This window comes from Ranitomeya imitator, chromosome 1 (assembly GCF_032444005.1).
Source record: "Ranitomeya imitator isolate aRanImi1 chromosome 1, aRanImi1.pri, whole genome shotgun sequence".
NCBI lineage: Eukaryota > Metazoa > Chordata > Amphibia > Anura > Dendrobatidae > Ranitomeya > Ranitomeya imitator.
This window is the reverse complement of record NC_091282.1, coordinates 383482337-383504001: the sequence shown is the minus strand read 5'-3', so window position 1 is coordinate 383504001 and position 21665 is coordinate 383482337. Positions and strand designations below refer to the sequence as shown.

At 43.7% G+C, this 21665-nt stretch overlaps 1 protein-coding gene across 2 annotated transcripts in view; it reads left to right on the top strand.

Moving 5' to 3' along the window:
- The first annotated feature begins 179 nt into the window (after window positions 1–179).
- Window positions 180–21665, top strand: part of PTCH1 (patched 1) — a 142814-nt gene continuing 121328 nt past the window's right edge. The window contains exons 1-2 of one of the 2 annotated variants that reach the window (XM_069762024.1): window positions 180–316; window positions 20390–20582. In XM_069762024.1, coding sequence (XP_069618125.1) covers window positions 314–316; window positions 20390–20582 — 196 coding nt within the window. In that variant the 5' untranslated portion in view covers window positions 180–313. Of the gene's footprint in view, window positions 317–15904; window positions 16544–20389; window positions 20583–21665 lie in introns of those variants that run through there. The other variant, XM_069762023.1, reaches the window with a different exon arrangement.

Below are 21665 nucleotides of genomic sequence, written 5' to 3'. Positions count from 1 at the left end.
TATTAAAAAGGTCACCGTGTTTCTTCTCCTTCTTTCTTGTTTCTGGGAGTCACGTGACGCTGACAGGTCCTGCCTATTGAGAGGCAGACCACCCACATGGAAGACGATGGAGCTGCTTAATAGAAACAGTCATGTAATTGTGAGAGCTTCCAGCACTCTGCAGAATGCCTGCACACCAGAAGGATTATTACACTCTCAGTTCCTGATGGCAGGGAACTGATGTGATCTCAAAGCCCCCCCCCACCCCCAAGAATACAGGGAAAAATATCATCTTCCATTTCACTGGGGCTTAGCACGTGAGAGAAGGGGCTTGATGGTAAGTACAGTGATATGCTGAATTGCAGAAATGACTCTCTGGAGTGGGATGTTGGCAAATGGCTGTATTTGTGATCTTGCTGCAGAGGAGCACAGGGAGGGCAGGGAAGGGTTGGCAGGGTGTGTGTTTGTGGCTACAGGATCTGGGGATGGGGATTATGTGGTGTAATAGGGGGAATTGTGTGTCATTAATATCAGCTACAAACTCTCTGATTCCACAGTGAGGTGTGTGTCCTTCACAATCCTTTTACTGCTGTAGTTTAGCACTATGTAGACTTCCTAAACATGGATCTTGCTAGTTTGGGGTTTCCATATGGACTCTTGTGTGTTCTGTGTGTGACAAGAGGGGATCTCTTGGTGACATTGCTTTTAGGAAAGGTGTATCTCATTGTGGTGGAGATGTCTACTATCTGATAATATAGTTGGACAGTAAAGGAATTGTAGGACACAGGCTTGAAATCAAATCCTCTTGCAAAGCTCCAGGATAGAAAACCCACAGGCAGAGAGCCCAGGGGATGGTGTCTTCCAGGATTGCACTTCTCCTGTCCTGGGCCATTCTGGTTTACAATGACATTCTAGCCAAGCTGGATATAATAACATATTTTTACCAGCAGTGTCACACTGTCATTAGTGATGGCCACTGTCAATGCTCTTGGAAGAGCTGTCAGTCTAATGCTCCTACTGTGGCTTGTGGAATTGCATTGAATAGTCTATTTCTAGAGGTTTTATGGTAGCATATATATTGCCTGGAAGTTATTCACCATATCTTATAGCTTGCACAGCTCTGAGAAGTAAAAATTTGGAGATGTAGAAATACGTTGGTAGTAAATGTACATGCTAAGGATTATAGTGTAAACACAGGTTTCGTCACATCTCTATGCAGTGCATCATGGAGGCTGATACTATCTGCTACTGTATGTAATTTATCAGTGTTCATAACCTGTAAATAGTTATTGCACAATGTTTCCCATTGGTTCACTAATAGCTGGTGTCTACTTCTAATATGCAACAGATATTACTCCACTGCCATTGTCTCACAGAATCCCTATTCTAGGAGTGCAAGGAAATTTCCATATGGAATCTGTCACAAATTATTTGATTGGTTTCTGACGTTTGACCACATATTAAGTGTTTTTTGGTCTATTAGTGGCTCAGCCTGTAAGGAAGCAGGTGCAGAGTATAGGTAAACCCTGTGGAACTGGCAGTAGTGCTGTACTATTACAAATACTTTGGGATTAATGCCAATATAGCTTATGTGAGTGCTTTATACAGAAGGCTCAGTGTAGTATCAGTTATCATGGTGACCCTTGTTCACACTCATTAGGCTGCCGTCACACTAGCAGTATTTGGTCAGTATTCTACATCAGTATTTGTAAGCCAAAACCAGGAGTGGGTGATAATGCAAAAGTGGTGACGTGTTTCTATTATACTTTTCCTCTGATTGTTCCACTCCTAGTTTTGGCTTACACATACTGATGTAAAATACTGACCAAATACTGCTAGTGTGACGGCAGCCTTAGGTACGCTACACATGGCCTGATAGTTTTTAACCTCTAATGTAGATATGAGAAGTGAACCCTGATCACCTGCATTAAGTTATCCTTTATCTTTCTCACACATCCCACCCCAGGAATGAAGAAGACACCTTTGTCATGTCTTTCCTTGCTACACATCTGTGCTAAGATTTAGCGGAAGTTAACAAAACCTGGTGTACATGTCCAGGGCATGCATATGAAAAGCCAGCAAGGCTTACACATGTAAATAGGGGCAGATTGATTAGGAATAGCATTATGGCCAGGGATGCAACACTCAGGAAAACAAATTGGGGGCAGGAATGCCTCTGACCACCCAAGTTGAGGCAGACTAATACAATGACACCTCTTCCTCTTTTTAGAACATTACTCAAACAAGGCCAGTTATATCCCAACAGTAATTCATCAGTTGCATATGAAGGAGACTAGACCACAGGGAGAGGAATCATTAAGATAGTACTTCTTTAGTCCTAGCCTTCTCATAAAGCTCCGCAAGGAGCACAAAGAATTTGCTGGCAGCACTGTTTTAGGTCATTTTGGGAAAGTTAACCACATAGAGGTGCAGAGTGCCTTCCACAAATCACCACTCCCAAAACCTAGCATCGTCAATGGAACATGTTTCTTGCCAGTCTGCTTTCCTTGTGTGTGAGTGATGACGAATGGCAGTGGTTATAACTTATCTTGTGCCCAGACTGTATTTCCAGTGTGTTGTCCTGTGTCCAACATGGCTTGGCCAAGCCCATGAGTGCAATGACTGTACAACGTTAGCTCAGCTCATACTTGGTGGCTGGCAGCCCATTAGATTCCGGTCATTGTTTTTTTCATAATAATATACACTTCCCATACTTTTATAAAGCAGACAAGAACCCAACCAATTGTAGCTTCTGTTCCAGCCAAATGTGCTGAAATGTTTATTTTCTTTAGAACCTCATTTTAACACAAGTTCACAATATATTTAATGAGACAGTTTGTTAGGCTGAGAGCTCACTACAAATAGATGTGATTTATCACCATGCAAGCATATAGGCTGATTAATTAGTAATATATCCTACCTGTAATGGTAAACAAACTCCAAATCCTCTGCATAGGACATATATTTAAAACACCACATTCTGGATGCATGCAGCCACCACTAGGGGGAGCTTCAGTTATTGGTAGGTGAAAGCCTAAACTGCCTCCTTAAACTTTAGGTTCTGTCACCATATTTCACAATAGAATCTGCAAACACAAGACTTTATGAGGCTGGTGTCCTTACTTTGAAAATCAATGTAAGATAAGCTGTGTAAGGTATGTGATGTTAAATATTTGTAGCAGACATACACCCCTTTGTGAATGTTTACCTTACAAATATTAAAATGAATATTTTGTGAGTCCACCTCTAGCTCATGCTCATTTTAAGCTTTAGGATTATGCAGCCATTTTGACATGGATTTTCAAAGTAACAACAACAGTCTCATCAGGACTGACAGATCTATGTTATAATGGAGGCCAAAAAAGACACTCTTTTGCCCTCTGGCAGGTAGATGGAGCCTTACAGATTTCACTTATACCCTGGGAGCTTCACCAATTTCTATTCTTTGGCTTCCACTTACGGTACTGTTCCTGTACCACAATTTGAATAGGAACTGTGACCATTTTATTTCTGTTGTTGCAAGAACAGTAATTTCCATCCTTTCTACCAGAGAAACCTCTAAAGAAACGTTGTCTTCCTGAGGAACCCCTAGAACTTTTCCATGCTTAAGGTTTTTTTATTATACAGTTCAGGTGCAGTTCAGTGTCAAAAAATAATGCTCTTTACTTGCCCTCCCAAGGTTTAGATTCCAAGGTTTTACAGAACCCTAGGTGGAAATTTGCTGTTCTGATCTTTAGCAGTTGGAGCTCTGTTCACATCTGGGTTGGAGGATCCACGTGGAATCTCCCTTTTCATTCTATCATATTTTCTAGAAAGAATATCGATGGCAATGACACTATGGCGGATGCCATTCTAGGTCAGCGAGTTCCGTCAGGTGCTCTTGCCGCCCTTCGCACAATTGACCACACAAAATTGCATTAGGTTATGGCTTCCTTATAAACAGAAACATGAGAAAGATGTGAGCAGCGTGTTATCTGGCAAAAGAGCTCCACAATAAAGTGTCGGTAATGGAAAAAATTGCATTTAGACTCAGAGCACATAGTTGTGACAATAGTTTTCTGACAATTTTTGGGAGGATTTTTGTCAGGTCTGAAAATTGCAGCATGTAAATTTCAGTCGATTGCTCGTTTGGTGACAACTATTCTTCTTGAGCCGCTCTACACACATGTACACTCAGCTGAACCGAGCTTGCATATGCTTTCAATGGGATGAGGGGAACAGGCTGTGTCATGTGTGTATGGAAGCCGTGTACCTACTGTGAGAGCAGTGCATTAGGTATGATGAGATCCAACATGGCGGACCCTTCTCTCCTCTGACATTTTCTGTTGGGGGCAGTAGGGGCACCCCAGTCATTTCTAGATCAATCCAGTCCATTCTAGATGGTGAACCATCTTTTCTCCCATGTATCTGGCTACCGTTAGAGGTGATAGGCCGGGGTCACACTTGCGAGTGTGATATGCTAGTTTCTCGTATCACACTCGCAAGTATGACCCCGGCTTTACGCTAAGTAAATACTACATTTATACACTCAGGAGGTATTCACCAGACAGTGTCTACGGCCAGGATGGATGCCGATGTCCACCATAAGGACCCACTCTGTTCAGTGGCCCTCTATATATGTGCAGTCTGCTGCACTTTACTATAAACGGCATGCAGCTGCACACCGGCCAGACGTAGGCTGAAAGAACACACCTATGGCAGCTTTACAGTATACATAGGGGAAAGCTCTCAATATATACAGTGCCTTGCGAAAGTATTCGGCTCCCTGGAACTTTTCAACCTTTTCCCACATATCATGCTTCAAACATAAAGATACCAAATGTAAATTTTAGGTGAAGAATCAACAAGTGAAACACAATTGTGAAGTTAAACGAAATTTATTGGTTATTTTAAATTTTTTTTGTGGAAATTCAAAAACTGAAAAGTGGGGCATGCAATATTATTCGACCCCGTTAACTTAATACTTTGTTGCGCCACCTTTTACTGCGAGTCGCTTGTGGTATGTCTCTATCAGTTTTGTACATCGAGAGACTGAAATTCTTGCCCATTCTTCCTTGGCAAACAGCTCGAGCTCAGTGAGGTTTGATGGAGATCGTTTGTGAACAGCAGTTTTCAGCTCTTTCCACAGATTCTCGATTGGATTGAGGTCTGGATTTTGACTTGGCCATTCTAATACCTGGATACGTTTATTTGTGAACTATTCCATTGTATATTGTGATTTATGTTTGGGATCATTGTCTTGTTGGAAGACAAATCTCCATCCCAGTCTCAGGTCTTTTGCAGACTCAAACAGGTTTTCTTCAAGAATGGTCCTGTGTTTGGCTCCATCCATTTCCCCATCAATTTTAACCATCTTCCCTGTCCCTGCTGAAGAAAAGCAGCCCCAACCCATGATGCCTCCACCACATGTTTGACAGTATAGATGGTGTGTTCAGGGTGATGAGCTGTGTTGCCTTTACATCAAACATATCTTTTGGCATTGTTGCCAAAATGTTCAATTTTGGTTTCATCTCACCAGGGCACCTTATTCCACATTTGATGTGTCTCCCAGGTGGCTTGTTGCAAACTTTAAGCAACACTTTGTATGGATATCTTTGAGAAATGGCTTTCTTCTTGCCACTCTTCCATAAAGTCCAGATTTGTGCAGTGTATGACTGATTTTTGTCCTATGGACAGACTGTCCCACCTCAGCTGTCGATCTCTTCAGTTCATCCAGAGTGATCATGGGCCTCCTGGCTGCATCTCTGATCAGTCTTCTCCTTGTTTGAGATGAAAGTTTAGAGGGATGGTCTTGGTAGATTTGCAGTGGTATGATACTCCTTCCATTTCAATGTCATCGCTTGCATAGTGCTCATTGGGATGTTTAAAGTTTTGGAAATCATTTTGCATCCAAATCCAGCTTTAAACTTCTCCACAACAGTATTACGGACCTGCCTGTTGTGTTCCTTGGTCTTCATTATGCTCTCTGTGCTTCAAACAGAACCCTGAGACTATCACAGAGCAGGTGCATTTATACGGAGACTTGATTACACACAGGTGGACTATATTTATCATCATTAGGCATTTGGGACAACATTGGATCATTCAGAGATCCACAATAAACTTCTGAAGTAAGTTTGCTGCACTGAAAGTAAAGGAGCCGAGTAATATTGCACGCCCCACTTTTCAGTTTTTGAATTTCCACAAAAATGAAAAATAACCAATAAATTTCGTTCAACTTCACAATTGTGTTCCACTTGTTGTTGATTCTTCACCAAAAATTTACATTTGGTATCTTTATGTTTGAAACATGATATGTGGAAAAAGGTTGAAAAGTTCCAAGGGGCCGAATACTTTCACAAGGCACTGTACTTATAAGCCTTGTGCCACATTCACACATCCGTGTGTGCAAGGCTGGCTTCACAGCCTCATGAATGCAGCATCCCTCCTTAAGAGCTTGATCACACGTTATATTTTTTGCACATTTTTTTCCCCCATGGGGGAAAAAAACACTCGTTTTCCATTAATAGAAAAGTGAATGAGATTTCTGAAATCTCCTGCATATGCTGCTTATTTACTCCTTGCAGGTTGAACCTTCAAAGCGGCTTATCAAATATGCAGCAGGCCAATTCTTTCAGCCTTTTCTCAGTGTTTATCACCCATTCAAATGAATGGGGAAACAAAACAGGCAAAATGCATCAAATATGCACACAAAAAAACACTCCTGTTTTACCCAGCGTTTTTCCTGCCAACGCTGATTTTGGGGGCTGAAAAATCTACTGCCAATACATGTGCATGTAGCGCCTAAGGGATTACTCCCAATAGTAAGTTATCCCCCGACCATTGGACAGTTGAATTATCGCTGGGGGTCCGACTGCAGTAACCCCCAATGATTCTGAGAATGGGGCTCTGGATCTGGGAGTTTCACATATACAACCACTGCTCTATTCATTGTCGATGGGACTGCCGGTAATAGCAGCTCTGTTGTCGACTTTTTCCAGCAGTCCCATAGACAGTGCATGGATTGGAGGTAAAGCACCTTCACGCCTCTCAAAATAGCCCCCATCCTAGAGATCGCTGGGGTCCCAGCCATCACATGCCCAGCAATCAGTCATTTTCTATCTTAGGAATAATGTATACTTTACATTTACTGTATATTTTCAAGTATGCAGTTGTCCAAATGTGATTTTATATGTGACAAAGGCCGGCGTCACACTCAGCGTATGAAAATACGGTCCATTTTTATGGCCGTAATACGCAGAAATGTTCCCAAAATAGTGATCTGTATGTCATCCGTAGGCAGAGTGTGGCAGCGTATTTTGCGCATGACATCCTCCGTATGTAATCCGTATGGAAGTCGTACTGCGAGATTTTCTCACAGGCTTGCAAAACCGACATACAATGGATCCATGGGCTCAAATGTTCATTAAAACATATATACAGTCATATATATATATATATATATATATGTATATACTCTATTTATATTTAATTCAGCGCTAGATAGCAGAAAAGACGGTAATTTAATTGCCGGCTTTTCCTACCTCCTTCACAAACCCGACAGGATATGAGACATGGTTTTGGTTTACATACCGTAAACCATCTCATATCCCTTCTTTTATTACATATTCCTCTTTACTAATGTAACAAGTGTCTCTGTGTAAAATTTGGTGTGTCTAGCTATTAAATTAAAGGGTTAAATCCTGGAAAAAAAAATGGCGTTGGCTCCCGCGCAATTTTCTCCTCCAGAGTAGTAAAGCCAGTGACTGAGGGCAGATATTAATAGCCTAGAGAGGGACCATGGTTATAGGACCCCCCCTGGCTAAAAACATCTGCCCCCAGCCACCCCAGAAAAGGCACAGCTGGAAGATGCGCCTATTCTGGCACTTGGCCTCTCTCTTCCCACTCCGGGGTAGTGGTGGGATATGGGGTAATGAAGGGTTAATGTCACCTTGCTATTGTAAGATAACATTAAACCAGGTTGATAATGGAGAGGCGTCAATTCTGACACCTATCCATTATTAATCCAATAGTGCGAAATGGTTAATAAAACACACACATTATTAAAAAGTATTTTAATGAAATAAAGACACATGGTGTTTTAATAGTTTATTATACTCTTAATCCACCTGAAGACCCTTGTCATCTGAAACAAAGGTAAAAAAAACAAACAATATTCCATACCTTCCGACTATTCTAACCTGTCAGTGTGATTTTACTGTACACCGCACTGAATTGCCGGCTTTTCTATAGAACACCGCTGCGTATTTCTCGCAAGTCACACTGCTGGTCTGTGTGTAATCCGTATTTTTCTGGCCCCATAGACTTTCATTGGCATAGTTTTTGCGCAATACGGTGACAAACGCAGCATGCTGCAATTTTCTACGGCCGTACAAGACCGTATAATACGGATCCGTAAAATACGGCAGATAGGAGCTAGGGCATAGAGAATCATTGTACCGTATGCAATCCGTATTTTCTGCGCCTCTCATACGTCCGTATAACTCGCTAGTGTGAGGCCGGCCATATAGGTGAAAAGGGTTATTTTTGTATTTTTTTTTGGGGATAGAACAATTTTTGCAATTGGGTTTCCTTACTAATTCTGCCCTGTTTGGCTTTTACAGGTACTTTGTTCCGTGGTACATCCAACTGTGGTCCGCTGAGCGCTCAGAAAGACAAATAAGCGACAAACTCTCTCATCATTCAATGTGAATGAGCTCAGTGCACCAGAGGCTTTAGAAGGCAAACACTAACATGTTTAATGAAATCCAATTGCAAAAATGGTTTTTATTCCCAAATACATTAACTTCATTAAAAATATCCCCAAATGTGGATAGTTCCTTCAAAGACATGTCGCGCGTTGCCTCAGGTTTTTCTGCTGGTATATAAGTGACGTGTGTGGGGGGCTCCTCAGGTCAGTGGTGGTCGGCGCCTGTGCACATGCTCTTACTGTATACACGGTACAGGAGGGCTCCTGTCACGGTATTGGGTAGCGTCATGAGGTAAGGTGTCCTCTCAGGAATGTATTATGGCTTGTGAGGTATTTCTTCACAAGCTGATGTGTCCTGCCGCCGGACCGCTGCAGTATGGCGTGCGCGTATACACGGTGCTGTGCCCTCTGACGTGGGCGCTTGGGTGGCAGCCTTGTGGCCCGGCTCGCCGAGCTCTCCACATGTCTACACTACGCCATAGTGCTGCTGACCGGGAGCGCGCCTTGCTCAGGGGGCCCGTCCATCACGTGACGCAGGCGGAATTCCCGCCCCGGTCGGGCGGCTTTTCTCTCTCCCACAGGCCTGTCCCCTCAGCTCCCTCCTCCCCGCCAGCAACGCTTAGGTTTTTTTTCTTCAATGGACACACACAGTGCTGCTGTTAACTCCCTCACTGCTGGAACATCTTCTTCTGCGGTAGTCCAACTCCATGCAGAGGACTTTGTGAGGATACAAAGTTGCAGATCTTTTTAGGAATTGTGTCAGACAGCTAGGAAACAGTTACATTTGTCTTCAAGTGACTTATATTTAGCAATGTTTGGTGTTTTCAGCTCAACATTCAGGATTATACTGCTGTAGGGTATTCCAGGTCTTCTTAGCATCAAAGTTTGAGTAGTTGTAATATTTTACAACAAAATGAAAGCGCCATGATACCTGGACCTCCCTTGGACGTGAGTTGTAGTAAGGCCACGTTCACACCATCAGTATTTGGTCAGTAGTTTACCTCAATATCTGTAAGCTAAAACCAGGAGTGGGACAATCAGAGGAAAAGTATCATAGAAACATGTCACCACTTCTGTATATATCACCCACTCCTGGTTTTGACTTACAGATACTGAGGTAAAATACTGACCAAATACTGAACGTGGCCTTGGGGTAGGTTGGAAATCCACATCAAAATCTGCATGTTAGACTACGTTCACACGTTCAGTATTTGGTCAGTATTTTACCTCAGTATTTATAACCCAAAACCAGAAGAGGGTGATAAATACAGAAGTGGTGACGTGCTTCTATTATACTTTTCCACTGATTGTTCCACTCCTGGTTTTGACTTACAGATACTGATGTAAAATACTGACCAAATACTGAACGTGGCCTTAGGGTAGGTTGGAAATCCACATCAAAATCTGCATGTTAGACTACGTTCACACGTTCAGTATTTGGTCAGTATTTTACCTCAGTATTTATAAGCCAAAACCAGGAGTGGGTGATAATACAGAAGTGGTACATATGCTTCTATTATACTTTTCCTCTGATTATTCCACTCCTGGTTTTGGCTTACAAATACTGAGGTAAAATACTGACTAAATACATATGGCCTTACTTTCATGTGGATTTTGATTCAGATTTACCTCAGAATTCAACCCTGCTACACGGAAAGGTGAAAAATCCATCATAGAACTTGACATGCTGCCGATTTCAAAATCCTTTGCACATATCAATTTCCGCAACATGTGGATGTGCTTTTGCAAATGGCAGCATTTCTGTCCTCTGTGAACTTCCATCCCTTTGGAGTTATTTCCATTTTCTGCCTTTCATGGCTGAAACGGAAATAGCTCATCCAGTTGCCAACCTGTGGAGATGGGACTATGGAAATATCCAGAGTGGCTCGTCACTGTGCTACTGTTTCTTTCACTCCCATTCATTTCTATGGATGTTATGGGAAAAAAGTGTAACTCTTGGCTGTTTCTATGGCTAGCGCCCAGATGGAGTTAGGCTAGGTGGCGCATATTCTGTCCGTACGCCTATCCCACAGTATACATCATGAGCTTTTCTTGACGTATACTGTAATGACGCCACAGGCATCTATTCACCAGACGAAGGCTAAAAGTCTGTTCTTTCAGCCTCTGTCTGGCCAGTATGCTACTGGATACTGTTTACCTGTACAGTAAAGGACAGCAGAGTGTGCTTTTCTATACAGAAGACTACTGCAGAGAAACGTATGCTATGTGGTATACATTTGTTTACAATGGTGGAGGGATGTCTTGGCATCCATCTTGACAATGCACACTGTCGGACACACATTTCCTGTAGTGTATATGGCTGACAGTGAGTACAGACATAGTGTGGACCGAGCCTTATTCCTAACTTAGCCATGAAAGATTGACATGGCAATAACCCATAATTTGTTATTTAAGTATTCCACTCCAATATCCATATCAAAAATCACTTTTAGGGCTCGTGCACACAACCGTTTAAAACAGACGAGTGCTGTTCTTCCTTTTCATGGATAGCACTGGTAACATGTTATTCTATGAGGCTTTGCACATCCAATTTTGATCTGAGTGTCCGATCAAAATTGTCCATGCAAGTCTATGGGCCCTGAGAATACATCAGACCTCATTCGAATGACATCCGAGTACGGTTTGATTCTCATGGACTGAGTAGATGGAGCAGGTTGGATAAACCGCTCTTTTTTTTCTCTCCACATCTGAGAATATCGGATCCCACTCTGATCAAACTCTGATCAGAATCTGATTGGCATAATTGGACCGCTTTTCTTGGATGTAGAGAAAACTGTTGTGTGTACCTATCCTAAGGGTAACTTCACAGGTTTCTTTTTACATGGATTTTAAAGCTTTAGGCTATGTGCACACGTTGCGGATTAGGCTTAGGAATTTCTGGTGCAGATTCTGCCTCTCCTGGAAGAAAACGCACCTGCGGATTTGTCGCGTTTTTTGTGCGGTTCCGCAGCGTTTTTTGTGCATTTTTGCTGTGGTTTTCTTGCAGATTTGCTGCGTTTTTTACCCCTGCGGTTTTCTATAATGGAATGGGTACAAAAACGCTGCAGATTCACAAAAAAGAAGTGACATGCTACTTCTTTTAAACCGCAGCGTTTCCGCAGCGGATTTTCCGCAAAGTCTGCACAGCATTTTTTTCTCATTGATTTACATTGTTACATTGTACTGTAAATCAATTGCGGATCTGCAGCATTTCTGCACTGTAAAAAACGCTGCGGATACGCAGAGAATCCGCAACATGTGCACATACCCTTAAAATATACACATAAAAGAGTATTGATAGGCCCCAATTCATCAAGACTGGAGTTTTGCATGTCAAATGATTGGAGTGCTTTGCTGTTGCAATTTATGTTACTTTTGTGGCATGAATTTTGATGAATTTGCTGGATAAGGCTACTTTCACACTAGCATCGGCGTCGACCCGTCGCAGTGCGTCAGGCCGACGTACCAACGCATCCTGTGACAACGCAGCACAACTGGGGCAGCGGATGCATTATTACAACGCATCCGCTGCCCCATTGTGAGTTGCGGGGAGGAGGGGGCGGAGTTCCGGCCGCGTATGTCGGAAATCGCAGACACGACGCACAAAAAAAGTTACATGGAACTTTTTTTGTTCCGACGGTCCGCCACAACATGACGCAACCGTCGCACGACGGTTGCGACGTGTGGCAATGCGTCGCAATACGTCGCTAATGTTAGTCGTCTATGGGGAAAAAACGCATCCTGCAGCCAACTTTGCAGGATGCGTTTTTTCACCAAAATGACGCATTGCGACGTGCGGCGTACGACGCTAGTGTGAAAGTAGCCTAAGCTCACCAGCTCCCCTTCCGCATAAGCTCCACTCCCTTTACCAATCCTTTTCAGAGCTGGCCAGTAGTGATGAGCGAACGTGCTCGGACAAAGTGTTATCCGAGCATGCTCATTTGCTAACCGAGTCTGCTCGAATAATATGTTTGTCCCCGTTCCTGCATGTCTCGCAGCTGTCTGACAGCCACAACACACGTGGGGATTGCCTGTTTATTAGGCAATCCCCGCATGTGTTGCGACTGTTGAACAGTCGCGGGACATGCAGCCGCAGGGACTCGACCATATTTCTTGAGCAAGCCAAAGACGATAGCACACGAACGAGCATGCTTGGATAACACCTTATACGAGCACGTTCACTCATCACTACTGGCCAGGTAAAAATGCCAAAGACAGAAATTATTTTGCAGCTATGAGTTGCGCACACATTTTAAGACATTTCAAGCCGTTTTATACCAAAAAGATTGACAAAAAGTGCTTGTTCAATCAGGGCAAAGAGTATTTGAAGCTTTTTTGTTTATGTGCATTTTGAAGCAGGTCCACTTCAGAATCCACCCACGTAAAAAAAAACCTTTGTGTGAACATACCCTAAACACTCTTTGCATAAACGTCCTATGGAATTTCAGTTTGAATCTTATAAGGCTTTACAAAAGGCAAACATTCACTTTAAGGGTCCAAGCACACGGAATCGTCATGAGTACAGGCTCGGTACTTTGGCGCGTACATCCCATCTGGTCCTGATCATAAACCTGTGGACACCACGGGGGCATTTTACTCAAGAAGCAATGTTTTTAGAGGAGAATATCTCTGGCATGGCATTTGTTGAAGCATGCCAACATATTTTTTCTCCCAGAATCATACAAAAAGAAAACCACTTTGTGTGCCTCTGAGGCAATGTATGACTCCAAAGCAGGCTATGGGTGCCATATTCTGGATACAGAGAGCATAGATTTCTATAAGGGTTATGTGCTTTTGATATAAAGATTGCATAAGACAAAGATTTACTTTACTAGACTTTTAAAGAGGAGGCTAAGACATTGTTCACCTCAGTTCAAAATGTCAGCACATAATATATTTAGTATAGCTTATTCCCATTTACTCAGATTTCATGTGACATCATTTTGCAGCAAAGTGTCACTAAAGACAGGTAATAATTCTTTTCTGAGGCAGCCAGCTGTGTCTACAAGAGGCCCAAGTGAACTTGTGCGGGTAACTTTTTGATGCATAGTTAAAACCTTATGTAGGTTAACAGAAAATTATAGATGATAGCTTAGAGAAAAAAGCCTCTATTTACTTTATTATGTAAAGTACCAGAATTCTATCAAGAAATTCTAATAATAAAATATATATGAACTATTTGGAATAGCAACAGTTAAAACATCATTTCTACACGCACAATGAATCAGTACCAAAATACATACATAATATATTACAGGGGGATATGGTTGCTGTAGCATACATCCTTGCCACAAATCTCTATCATGTGTTCCATTGGAATTCTAGAGCATAACGTGTGGTGGGTCGTTAACCCATAGCATGCTGTGGGACGAAAGTCACAGCGATGAATTATATGGGGGTAATAAGGGGTTACATTTACTGCATATTTGCTTATATAAAAATATATCAAGCTGGTAGGATGATAGCTATCACTGTAGGCTGGTTTGGAAGGGGTGCCTTTTTATTTTCCTGCAAATGGAATGTTAGAAGAAAAGAAAGAAAAAATCTGGCACTTCCCAGTACTTCTCCCACAAGCACTGTGTCATTATTTGTGCAAGCCTGGGAATTCAAGCTGGACCTCCCAGTATTTGTTTCAGCTTGGGGCCAAGGCGCCTCTTTAAAGGATCTCTGAAGAGTTCCCACTAGATGGGAACGTGTAAAGTAACTTTGACACAAAAGTCTTTCTTTGGCCAGGCCTGTTTTTTAGAACTATGACCTATAAGGCTGCTCTGAGTTGAGAAGAGAAAGTTGAGGAAAATGTAGATACTGGAGACAATGAGGGAAAGGAAAGAAAAGTATCTATGGATTTAAGAAGAGGGGAAGGCAGAAATAAGGGCAGAGACAGAAGTGAAAGATATGTGAAAGGATAGAAACTGGAAAACAAAGGGCTTATACACTAATCAGGAAAAGAAGGGACCAGAGTAACTAAAGAACATGAAAAAGCAATGTGAAGAGACAGGAGAACAGAGGCTACTGAGCAGACAAGAAGAGGCATATAGAGAAAAGAGAAGAGACTGGATGGAGACCGGGAAAGCAAAGAAAAGTGAAGAGGACAGAGAAGGGTGAACAGAGAGACAACTAGGAGAAGACAAAGGGAAATCATAGACTTTTGGGAAAGAGCGAAAGCAGAGAAAAATGAAGAAAACAGAGAAGGAAAGCAGAGACTACTTCAGAGACTGGAAGACACAGAGAGAAAGTGAAGATTCCAGAGACAGCTAAAACTAAAGCGAACAGAGAAGAGGTAAAGCACAGATTACTATAAAGACTGGATAAAAGGAAAAGAGAAAAGTGAAGAGACAGAGGAAAATCAGAGACTAGAGAAAGGGAAAACAGAATGATGCGAAATCAAAGATTACTGGAGAGACTCCAGACAACGGAAAGCAGAGCAGAAAAAGATGAAGAGACTGCAGACGGAGATCATAAGTATACAGAATAAAGAACAAAAGGGAAAGCAAAAGTTAGAGAAAATATGAGAGGAACTAGAGGCAAGCATAGAGACAGGAGCTAGAAGAAAGCAGATAAAAGGGGACTGAAGAAGAGAAAAAGGAAGGGAAAAGACAGAGGAAGGAAACATGGGTAAGGGTAAGCACAGGAATGGAAAAACAGAAGACTAAGAGGAAAATTAGGGACTGATGAAGAAGGGGAAAGCAGAGAAGTCCAGAAACTGGAGATCAAGAAATAAGCAAGCAGACCGACATAGAGACTGGAGCAGAAGAGAAGGCAGAAAATAGGACAAATCTTGAAGATCGAAAACAGAACAGTGAAGAAGGAAAGCTGAGAATAGTGTAAAGCCTGGGAAGAGAAGGCAGAAAAAGTACTAAGTGGAGAAGGAGGAAAGCAGCTATCACCGAGTGAAGCCGGAGAGCCGAGGACAGAGGGGGAAGCTGGTTCCTGTCGGCTTGCATGCGAGGAAGGGTTGGTGCTCTTTAAGACTCCCCCTGAAGCTGGGAGATACACACACAAGTCCTGGCTGCCTGGGTGGTCCCTCTACTTTGGTGAGCTGTTGCTAAGCAGCTAATAATAGTCATGTTTGTTGAGTATTTTTTTGCTGCGCTTCAGCCAATGGTATGAGCGAATTGCCAGCCATCTGACGGCCCCGGGGGCGGCTCTCTCCACATTCTCCCCTCCTTTTCTCTTTCTCCAAATGGAGAGAGCGAGCTTTCCTCTCCCTCCCCCCTTCTGCTACATCTCATCTATTGAAGCAAGGAGAGAGCCAGGGAGAAAGAGTGGAGGCACAGGCAGCTGAGCCAGTCTCCCAGCAGGGCCCCAGTCACGGATCTGCTGCTACCCAGGGAAGCTACTCTCCAGCGTGCCCAGTGTGGGATTAGCTGCTTCCATGCTCCTCGGGCTGGCTGGGGTCTGTCTGTGAGCGAGTGCAGGAGCGCCCCTACTCCCTCTACTCTCCACCTTCCACAGAAACAAACACTCTGAATGTGGGAAGCGGCTCAGACCTCCGGATCGCGAAATGTGGGGATGGAAGGCGCAAAGTGTGACTCGCCGCCCTCCTCCACCAGCTCGCCGGGAGAAGCATGAAGACTCGCGCTGTGCCAGCCAACGAACAAGAAGCCTTCCCATCACCACCCAGCTAAACCTAAGGGGCAAAGCGGAGTGCACAAGTCGCAAAAGCTGCGGCCACAATCCGGCCACAACATGGCCCTGGCTGCCTATGCTACTGAGCCACAGGGCAGTGGGGAGCCAGCTGCCCGGCCGAGGGTAGCCAGGAGGAGGGGGCGCAACAGAGACCCACATCACAGGACTACGGGGCCGCCGGACCGGGACTATCTGCAGCGGCCGAGCTACTGTGATGCGACGTTCGCCCTCCAGCAGATCTCAGAGGTGAAGTGTGCTCTGGTTCCTAGGGGGTTAATGAGAGGGAGTAAATAGTAGTGTTACAGCAGGTCAGAATGTCGCAGGAGGCTGCACTGGGTACTGGAGCTGTAGGGATCGTGCACTGTGTAATAGAGCTGTAGGGATCGTGCCATCGAGGTGCTCTAGATACAAGAGCTGTAGGGATCGTGCACTGTGTAATAGAGCTGTAGGGGATGTGCTCTAGCTACAAGAGCTGTAGGGATCATGCACTATGTAATAGAGCTGTGGGGATCGTGCACTGTAACAGCTGTAGGGATTGTGCAATTGATGTACTCTAGATACAAGAGCTGTAGGGATTGTGCAGTGGATACTAGAGCTTGTCGGATCGTGCAGTATGTAAGAGCTGTAGTGATCGTGCAGTGAGTGCTAGAGTGGTAGGGATCATGCCCTGTGTAGCAGAGCTGTAGGGATTGTGCAGTATGTAATGGAGCTGTACAGATCGTGCAGTGGGTACAAGATCTGTAGGGATCGTGCAGTAGGTACTAGATCTGTAGGGATCGTGCAGTGGGTACTAGAGCTGTAGGGATTGTGAACTACAGCTGTAGGGATCATGCAGTGGGTGCTAGAGCTGTAGGGATCGTGCAGTGGGTGCTAGAGCTGTAGGGATCGTGCAGTAGGTACTAGAGCTGTAGGGATTGTGGAGTAGGTACTAGAGCTGTAGGGATTGTGGAATGGGAACTACAGATGTAGGGATCGTGCAGTTGGTACTAGACCTGTAGGGATTGTGCAGTGGATGTGCTCTAGATACAAGAGCTGTAAGGATCGTGCACTAAGTACTATATTGTGCACTAAGTAGTAGGGATTATCCAGTGGGTACTAGAGCTGTAGGGATCGTGCAGTGAGTACCAGAGCTGTAGGGATCGTGCAGTGGATGCGCTCTAGATACAAGACCTGTAAGGATCGTGCAGTGGGTACTAGAGCTGTAGGGGTCGTGCAGTGGGTACTAGATCTGTAGGGATCGTGCAGTGGGTACTAGAGCTGTAGGGATCGTGCAGTGGGTACTAGAGCTGCAGGGATCGTGCAGTGGATGTGCTCTAGCTACAAGAGCTGTAGGGATCATGCACTATGTAATAGAGCTGTGGGGATCGTGCACTGTAACAGCTGTAGGGATTGTGCAATTGATGTACTCTAGATACGAGAGCTGTAGGGATTGTGCAGTGGATACTAGAGCTGGTCGGATCGTGCACTATGTGAGAGCTGTAGGGATCGTGCAGTATGTAAGAGCTGTAGTGATCGTGCAGTGAGTGCTAGAGTGGTAGGGATCATGCCCTGTGTAGCAGAGCTGTAGGGATTGTGCAGTATGTAATGGAGCTGTACAGATCGTGCAGTGGGTACAAGATCTGTAGGGATCGTGCAGTAGGTACTAGAGCTGTAGGGATCGTACAGTGGGTACTAGATCTGTAGGGATTGTGCAGTGGGTACTAGAGCTGTAGAAATCGTGCAGTGGGTACTAGAGCTGTAGGGATCGTGCAGTGGATGTGCTCTAGATACTAGAGCTGTAGGGATCGTGCAGTGGGTGTTAGAGCTGTAGGCATCGTGCAGTGGGTACTAGAGCTGTAGGGATTGTGAACTACAGCTGTAGGGATCGTGCAGTGGGTGCTAGAGCTGTAGGGATCGTGCAGTGGGTGCTAGAGCTGTAGGGATCGTGCAGTGGGTACTAGAGCTGTAGGGATTGTGGAATGGGAACTACAGCTGTAGGGATCGTGCAGTTGGTACTAGAGCTGTAGGGATTGTGCAGTGGATGTGCTCTAGATACAAGACCTGTAAGGATCGTGCACTAAGTACTATATTGTGCACTAAGTACTAGGGATCATGCAGTGGGTACTAGAGCTGTAGGGATCGTGCAGTGGATGCGCTCTAGATACAAGACCTGTAAGGATTGTGCAGTGGGTACTAGAGCTGTAGGGGTCGTGCAGTGGGTACTAGATCTGTAGAGATCGTGCAGTGGGTACTAGAGCTGTAGGGCTCGTGCAGTGGGTGCAAGAGCTGTAGGGCTCGTGCAGTGGGTACTAGAGCTGTAGGGCTCGTGCAGTGGGTACTAGAGCTGTAGGGCTCGTGCAGTGGGTACTAGAGCTGTAGGGCTCGTGCAGTGGGTACTAGAGCTGTAGGGATCGTGCAGTGGGTACTAGAGCTGTAGGGATCGTGCAGTGGGTACTAGAGCTGTAGGGATCGTGCAGTGGGTACTAGAGCTGTAGGGATCGTGCAGTGGGTACTAGAGCTGTAGGGATCGTGCAGTGGGTACTAGAGCTGTAGGGATCGTGCAGTGGGTACTAGAGCTGTAGGGATCGTGCAGTGGGTACTAGAGCTGTAGGGATCGTGCAGTGGGTACTAGAGCTGTAAGGATCGTGCACTAAGTACTAGAGCTGTAGGATCTTGCACTGGGTCCAATGTAGCGGTGCTCCAGCGCCATTCATAAATCCTGCCCTGGAGAGTAGGACTGAGCAGTGTGCATGTGTGCCGCCTGTATAGCAATGTTATGTATAGGAGGTGAGGAGGGACCTCCTCTCTGCAGACAGGTTGTATATACCCGCCTGTATATACATCCTGTTTATGTGTCTGCCACAGGGAGCAGTCCCCCTTTTTACTCCTCACAAGGATAGACCATGTGGCTGCCCTCTTCCGTTCACTAATGTTGTTGTGAGCTCCATAGGGCCAATCTGCTGTGGACATTACTACTAGCCCATGTGTACATTGTAACCACGTGTATAGTCAGTAGATAGTGCTGCTGCTAATGTGGAAACATGCTTTCCAGGACTTCCACTGTCTTCCTGTAGATGCTGTTCTTGTTTTCTGCAGAATTTGTCCCCAGATTACTGCTGCATACATCATTAGAAACCTGGTGTCATTACTGTGTGCTTGCTTAACCATGTACTTTCTTTGAAAATCTATGTAAGAACGGTTGTGTAATCCTTTTTGAAAGTTTTCGTGGCTGTTATTAAGATGTGATTTTTCATAAAATGCAAATCTTAATGTGAAGATTATACTTTCAATATGACATGAATTGTGTGGGTAACTGTGACCAGGTCTAAGGGCTCTATATAATGATGGTTGCAATTTGTATTGTGAAACCTCGTGACAAATCCTCTTTAAATGAAATCCAGTAGCAAGAAAAGCTTTTCTAACCAAATACATAGATTGATAGTACCACAAACAGCCAGTGATGATGGGTAGCGGGTTGGATATAAAAATCTGTTTCCAGAAAGCAGTTGCACCCCTGGTACTAAATGGACACTGCTGCCACCACAATAGATCTATATACATATATCAGGGTATACTATATTGCTGCCAAAAAAAAGTAGAATTGGTCAATCAGTTGCTTTACTAAACATGCTGTCTATATGGCAATACCCAGTGAGACATCGTGCCGGTCACCACCTGGGTGGCTATACCTGTCAGCCATGAGATGATGGTGCCAGTGTAGTGAGAATACAACAATCACTGTTTCCGCCACTGAAGGCCTTCCTTCCTTTTCAGTAGCAAAAGATGACCTGCTGTGATCTACACCAGTTGAAGTGACTTGTGTCAACATGATATGAAAGTGACAAATAACCAATCAGAAACTACCTTTACCCAGGCTATGCCATGATAGTTGCCTCTGATTACAGTTAATAAATATCCCTTTATGTAGGGGACAGTCATAACACATGCATCATGGTCAATGGCCATTAGACGACATGATTCTACAGTACGGCTCCTAGGCTCCTATTTCCTTGGATAGACTAAAAAAATATGTATTTCATGACCAATGTCACCTCGGAAGCTTTGTCTGACATTAAATTACATTTATTGTTTTTTTTTTTTTATATTCCATAGGGGAAGGCCACGGGCAGGAAAGCGCCTCTATGGCTCAGAGCGATGTTTCAAAGACTGTTATTTAAACTTGGTTGCTACATACAAAAAAACTGCGGAAAATTTTTGGTTGTGGGCCTCTTGATATTTGGTGCTTTTGCGGTAGGATTACGAGCAGCGAATCTAGAGACTAATGTGGAGGAGCTTTGGGTTGAAGGTAAGAAAGCCTTTCTTACGTGTTACTTGTTACCATTTTGTCATGTTGTGTTGCGGCAGTACATATGGTGCGCCGTGTATTTAATGTTTTCTTTTTAAGTACGGTATGTTGCATCTAATGGTTTTTGGTCTTGCACATTTTTCAGCTTTCCTGAACCTCCTAGTTAGTATTTGTTTTAACATGTGTCGCCATCCATATGAAAGTGGGTATTTAATATGAAATTAACTAGTTGCTTTGCTGGGAAGGCCTCTAGCAAGAAATCATGCACAATGCAACCTGTAGAGTCTTGTGTGTGGTCCTATGTTGGAAAGCTTTCAAGTTTTGCTTCAAGAGGGTGGAGTTGTGCAACATATGTCTCAAGGTAAAATAGGAGTGTAATCCTTCAAATACATGGTGTCCCCATAGCAAGGGGAGATGCACATATTTGATGTTGCTTGTTTCAATGTTCTTTGTTTTTGCATTGATGAATACAGATTTAGCATTGGTACCAGCACGCAGCTTTATATGTTGTTTGTATGTGCAAATAGTATTTTGTGTTTTATATTGTGTCACTTTATATTGTTTTATTAAAAGTAAGAAGGATATTTACTTTGAAGACAATGCTGTCTGCATTTTCTGTTGTTTTGGCTATCAATGCCACTCTTGACTTCCTATGGTCTGGATGGCATGCTATGATGACATAAAAAAATAGCTCTCAAAAGTTACTTTCTAAAAAATTATTTCACTTAATATGGTGACCTGGTGTCTATTATCCCGATTTATAATTGTTCGTTTTTCTCTGGCATGAAACCACAATAGCATTGCTTCATCATAAGCTCTTACATTAGTTGGCATTCTCTGCCACTTCAGAAACTTGTGTGCTTTAACTGTATTAATGCCACCCCTGTTTAATTAGTATTCCGGGGCCATGCTAAATGTTGTTTGGGATCTCCCCTCTTACGTTGCGCCCAGTAATTTGTGGATGTCACTTCACAATGATTTAGTTGTTTGGCAACCAATAAGGGTAAATACCAATGGAAACTTAGTGGCGAGGTTTATGAATTAACATCTATTCTTTAATGTTTTTCTTATCCATAGCAGCCA